The 5402-nt window shown below is 31.7% G+C and overlaps 1 protein-coding gene and 1 long non-coding RNA gene across 2 annotated transcripts; both read right to left on the bottom strand.

Annotated features, from left to right (window-relative positions):
• On the bottom strand, window positions 789–1362 carry LOC110269922. Its single transcript, XR_002358767.1, has 2 exons — window positions 1142–1362; window positions 789–880 (listed from the first exon to the last, which is right to left on the bottom strand). It is a non-coding gene; the product is annotated as an uncharacterized LOC110269922 (long non-coding RNA).
• LOC110262379 (3,7-dimethylxanthine N-methyltransferase-like) lies at window positions 3422–5352 on the bottom strand (the record flags this gene model as incomplete). Its single annotated transcript, XM_021117131.1, has 3 exons — window positions 3422–3812; window positions 4072–4329; window positions 4921–5352. Coding segments are annotated over 3 exons (1062 nt in total), but the record flags the coding sequence as incomplete, so codon positions are not given.

The raw sequence follows: 5402 nt of genomic DNA, 5'->3' as shown, positions 1-5402 counted from the left end.
GCAAACACTTGTAAAATGATTGAAGAGAAAGAGAGCGATAAACTTACCAAATCCATAGTAACATCATCTTTTTTTTTTATCCAATTTCAGGAAAATTAAACATATTCTGTGATGTGAGACATAATTTTTACAAGCCACTGTTCATTCTGTCTTATCACATTAGTATGTCATTTAAACTTGTTACGTTATTGACCCCTAACTAAAAACATACGTGTAATAAACAAATATGAGGACGACATATTGATCCTAGCCAATCCCCACATAATAAAGGTTTTCCAAGGAAGCATACAGCTGAAAACGGTGAAATGTAGTAGTTTACTAGTGTTTATTCTGTAGATTCTATGGTGAATACTTCTTTAGATTTTTTTTATGTACGAAGTCAATTTTTATTTGCATGAGTACAGATGCATACATATGAGTACAAATTTATTTGCATTACTAGATACCTTGTATATATTTTTTTTTTATCATCTTTTGCCACACAGGCACATCGTTCTTTGGTTGCTCACAAATTGCATTGTTGTCAATGAATATGGAAAAAAAATAATCTTATGGTAGAATTTGATGTTGCTTGCACACCAATAAAGATGGATGCCATCCAGGTAGAGAGCACACCACAATCAAAACAAAAGAGAAGAAAGCACCGTCCTAAGGTCATTGTAGAAGGCAAACCAAAACGAACTCGAAAGCCAGCTGAAGAAAAGAATGTTCAGCTCAAAGAGAACTCAACTGACAAGAGAAAATATGTGAGAAGAAAAGGAATAAACAAGACCCCTACTACTCCAGCAGAACAAACAATTAAAGACTTAACGCCAGAATCTACAAAAAAATCTTGTAAAAAGACTTTATTTGACGGATTTGCTGGCACAGAAAATGCAACCTCAGATAAAGACAGTGAAGTTGGAGACAGTATAAATGTAAGTATTCCTTGTGGTATAGTCACTTCCATGAAAGAGGCATCAAAGTCATCGAGAGGAAAGGGAAATCAGAAGATAATCAACCTGTCAAGAGGAAGTATATAAGGAAAAAAACATCATACAAAGAATGTACTCCAACAGTAGAAGGGACAGCAAGTTGTGACAAAGAAGCACAAGATCCATCGTAATAAGGAAAAAAAATCATACGAAGAATGTACTCCAACAGCAGAAGGGACAGCAAGTTGCGACAAAGAAGCACAAGATCCATCGCAAAGCAATCCTCCTGAAGCACAACCAATAGAAAAGACGAACAAGAAGAGGGACCGGAAGAAGAAAACGCCCAACTAAGTCTTATCCAACAGAGGCCACGATTCAGTGAAGCATTAATACGTGGACCTAACACAAGATCAAGAAGTAGTAAGAAATCCAAAGAAGAAAACTCTATAGGTGGACAGAATTCAAATGCATGTATCAACCAAAGAAGTGACATGATGAGCATTGTCCATAGTCATGACACTTCCACACAGCAAGGAGTAAAAGATTTTTGCATATTATTACCTATCGACACACAATTTCAGAACACATCGGCTAAGATGATGAGATATAGCAGAAGAAATGCAACAAATAAGGTTAATACTCCTTCAGCACTTTATAATCAAAATTCTAACATTAATGCATTTGATTATAATCAAAATTGTTTCATTAATCATGGATCATATGATCATGAGCTGTCAACTGAAGATATCAAAACGTCAATTATATTTTTTACAGAAAGCACTTCGCCTGAGACAAAGCCCATTTCAATTGCAGCTTTGAAGATAACAAAAACAAAAGAAATCAGACAACTGGAAATGAAGAGAGTCCAAATACTAGTGGCAGTAATATCATTGAGGTACATCATAATGATTTGCCTTTATACAGAATGAAAATTGAAACAATGAGTACTTCTGCTACAACTAATCTAAACGAAGTAGAAATGACATTTTCTCCACAAGATGCGCGCAGGCTTGATTACGCATCCAATCTTGAAAGCTCTGAATATGACTTTGATTATGACAACTTCATCTCAAGGGTGAGAAGTTGTCATTAGGTATTTTGTTCAATTTACTGTGTAAACTAGATATATTCGTAATTAATTTATTTACACGGTAAACGACATATATGTTTATAAATACCCAAAGAAAAGAATGTCTTTCTCAGTGTGGCAAATGCCAAAGATAATGTTATTAAGATGTCCTATTCTCGTTTTCAAAAAAAAATGTCTTATTCTCAACTAAGTTGAGTTAGTTTAGTAATTAATAACTAAATTATCATCGAAATTAATATAAGTTATATTTATAAAGTTTAGAAATTAAATAAAAACAATTAAAAGGTAATAAACTAAATTAAAATTTATATACAATTTTAAAATTAAATTAAATATTAACTTTTTTTTGTCAGACTTATTAAAATTAAAAGCTACACCCTACCTAGATCAATCTATATGTTAACTTAAAGTCAAACTACATATACAATAGATTTTTTGATGTTAAATGTACTTACATAATAGATGGTAATTTATTACATGTGATATTATTTTATAAGTTTTAAAGTGGTCTTTGACATTAATATTGTATATTAATTTTTTTTTTAAATTTCAATTGCACTAATTACATCTCTAAAATTAATAAAAGTGTACTACATTAGTCTTTAATCTATAATGCTATTTTTACACCAAAATCAGCCACCAATGTATTTGTGTATAAATACATGTGTAGTTTAATTTATTTATTTCAATGTGTATTTGTATTTCAGTGTGTATTTTATACTGATGGCTGACTTTGGTGGCTAATTTTAGTGTATACATAGCATAACTCTTTTTCTTAACAAGTGTGTAACTTGATTGTGAAATTACACCATAAAAGAGATTTAGGCTCTCATAAATTTCTGTCAAATGAGTCCGAAGGTGAAGGATGAAGAACTTAAAAAAAGGAATAAGAGAGAGATAAATAGAAGAAGAAGGAACAAATGAAGAAGCTGTTAGTGAATTGGGATTTGCAGAAAGAGAGAATCAGAAAAGATGAAAAAGAAGGAATTTGGCAAAGATAAAAGTTGTTACCCATTCATCATTCATTTCTGCATTACATACTTATCTTTGCAGCAATAACTAACTAATAAGTTCAACTCTCTAAGTCAATTATCTCAAGTTACACGTGGACCGATAACGACATAATTTTATATTAAGCATTTTTAACAAGAGATACTACAAAGTTAGGAAATTCCAATATTTGAATCTCCCTAACAAGTTGTGCAACCTTATCTTTAAACATAAGGAATAGCTCATGCATCCATGATCCTTTCTCCGAAATGTGCCTTTAAAAGGGGTTCAGTAACAGCTCTAATGTATTTAACTTCCTTCCATTGACGAGTCATAGACTCATAGTTGCCTTTTCAATCAAATTCTGCCACAACATACATGTTATTCACAAAATATGAATAGCACTAACATACATTATCATAGTACATACATAAAGGGATCCTGTATTAAGCATTTTTAATAAGGGATATTACAAGGATAGGAAATTTGAATATTTTATTCTCCTTAATAAGTTGGACAGCCTTATTTTCCAACCTAAGGAATAACTCATCCATTCTCAATTCTCCAAAATGTGCCTTTAAAAGGGGTTCAGTAATAGCTCTAATGTATTTAGCTACAATCTCCCCTCTCATATTTTCATCAACCTTATTGTTATCATTGGCTCCTCCATTCGTGTTGGGGTCCCAATCCTGATGAACCGTTTCCAGTTTCTGAAGAATGAAAGATCCTTCTTCCTCAATTACTTGTTTAACTTCTTCCATTGAAGGGTCATAATTTGGCATATTGAAGCATTCCAAAGTTGCCTTTTCAATCAATTTCTTCACACAACACACAAAATATGGTATGTTAACATGTTATCCAATTAATCTAATGGAATTGATGTATGTCGGTTCGGTCTGATTTTTAGAACCATGATCTAAGACAAATTTTTTTAAAATTATTTTCTTAATCTATGTACGTATATAATTGGAAAATTATTCGGATTCAAATGATCAGAAATACTTTAATTTTATTTATTTTCTGATTTATTACTGTATTTAAAGTTATGTAAAGTTGTGTGTGTAGTGTGGTGTGTACCTCTAAGAGCAAGTCCTTGAGTGACATGTCAATTAGCTCCCAAGCAGTTCTAATTTCTGAAGTATCTTGTCTTCCAATGAATGCCAAAAGCATGCCACCACCTGTTACCAATTCTTCTGAACGTGATTTCAGGAACTGTTTGAAGTCCTTCTGGAATTGTTCCAAATATGCTTTGTGCATTGACACAGGACTTGTTCTTGTTAAATATATGTTGTCCCATCTAAGTGCTTCTTCTCCTTCAATCAACTTCTCTGGAACCTGAAATTTGTGCACTCTTATCGTCTTTAATCTAATTTAATTTGTAGGAAAAACATTACTTCCTACTGTCACTATTACTGTTCTGTATTTGTTAACATGAGCGAATGTTAATATTTTTTGGAAAAAGTAGAGAGTGTACTATTATTTATTTTTTTATAAGTTAAAAAATGTATCATTTTTTATTTATTTAATTTTATCTTTAATATTTTCAATTTGTGACAGTTATTTGGATATTTCAATTTCATGTCAAATGTTTTAGATGAAGTTAATGCCCAATAATAATTTTTACACAATAAAAAATATTACGAATAAAATTAAATGAAATTAATATTAGTGACACCTTAAAAGTAAAAACCGTAGTTTATCCTATAAAATTTGTTAGATAAAATGGGTTTAACATTAGAGCAATGCTAGGGAGCCAGCAACTTTTGTGATTGGTAGCCATCAAATAGCCATCAATGATGATCTAATAGTGTGAGATTGATGTGAGTTTTCATCCAATGACTCACCTTTCTCTGCTGGCTACATGCTGGCCAAAATTTAACAAAACTGCTGGCCCCCTAGACTTTTCCTTAACATTATATTGTTCACCTGAGAAAGCCAGTGTAGACAATAGGAAGAATGAAAGAAGTGTATGGAAGAACTCGGAAAGAGTCTGTTGTAGAATGTTCCTGGAGTTGCATTAATGAAACATGAACCAATCTTGAGTCCCTTCTTTTCTTCCAATAATGACTTCTGGTATTGAGGGAGTGATTTGAAAATTGTATTGAAATCATTTTCAAATAGATCATTCAAATAGAATTGGAAATTAGGTGAACTAAGATTCAAGTTGGAGCTAGTTGTGTCAACAATGTTGATGATATTTGATACAACTTCAAGAGCATTTGGTCCTGAAGAACACCCTAAATCAGCTACCTTCAAACACTTAGGAAAAATATCATTATAATAGAGTCTTGTGATACTTTCTTCTAATATTGGTTTTGCCTGGATGATTGCCTTTCTCTGCTTAGAAGAACACTCAAATTAATTAGTACAAAAGATTCGAAAAAAAAAATAATAAGATCATTATTATT

The sequence above is a fragment of the Arachis ipaensis genome, chromosome B03, assembly GCF_000816755.2.
Source record: "Arachis ipaensis cultivar K30076 chromosome B03, Araip1.1, whole genome shotgun sequence".
Classification (NCBI taxonomy): domain Eukaryota; kingdom Viridiplantae; phylum Streptophyta; class Magnoliopsida; order Fabales; family Fabaceae; genus Arachis; species Arachis ipaensis.
Note: the sequence above shows the minus strand (reverse complement) of the source record. Positions and strands in the feature narration are given on the sequence as shown.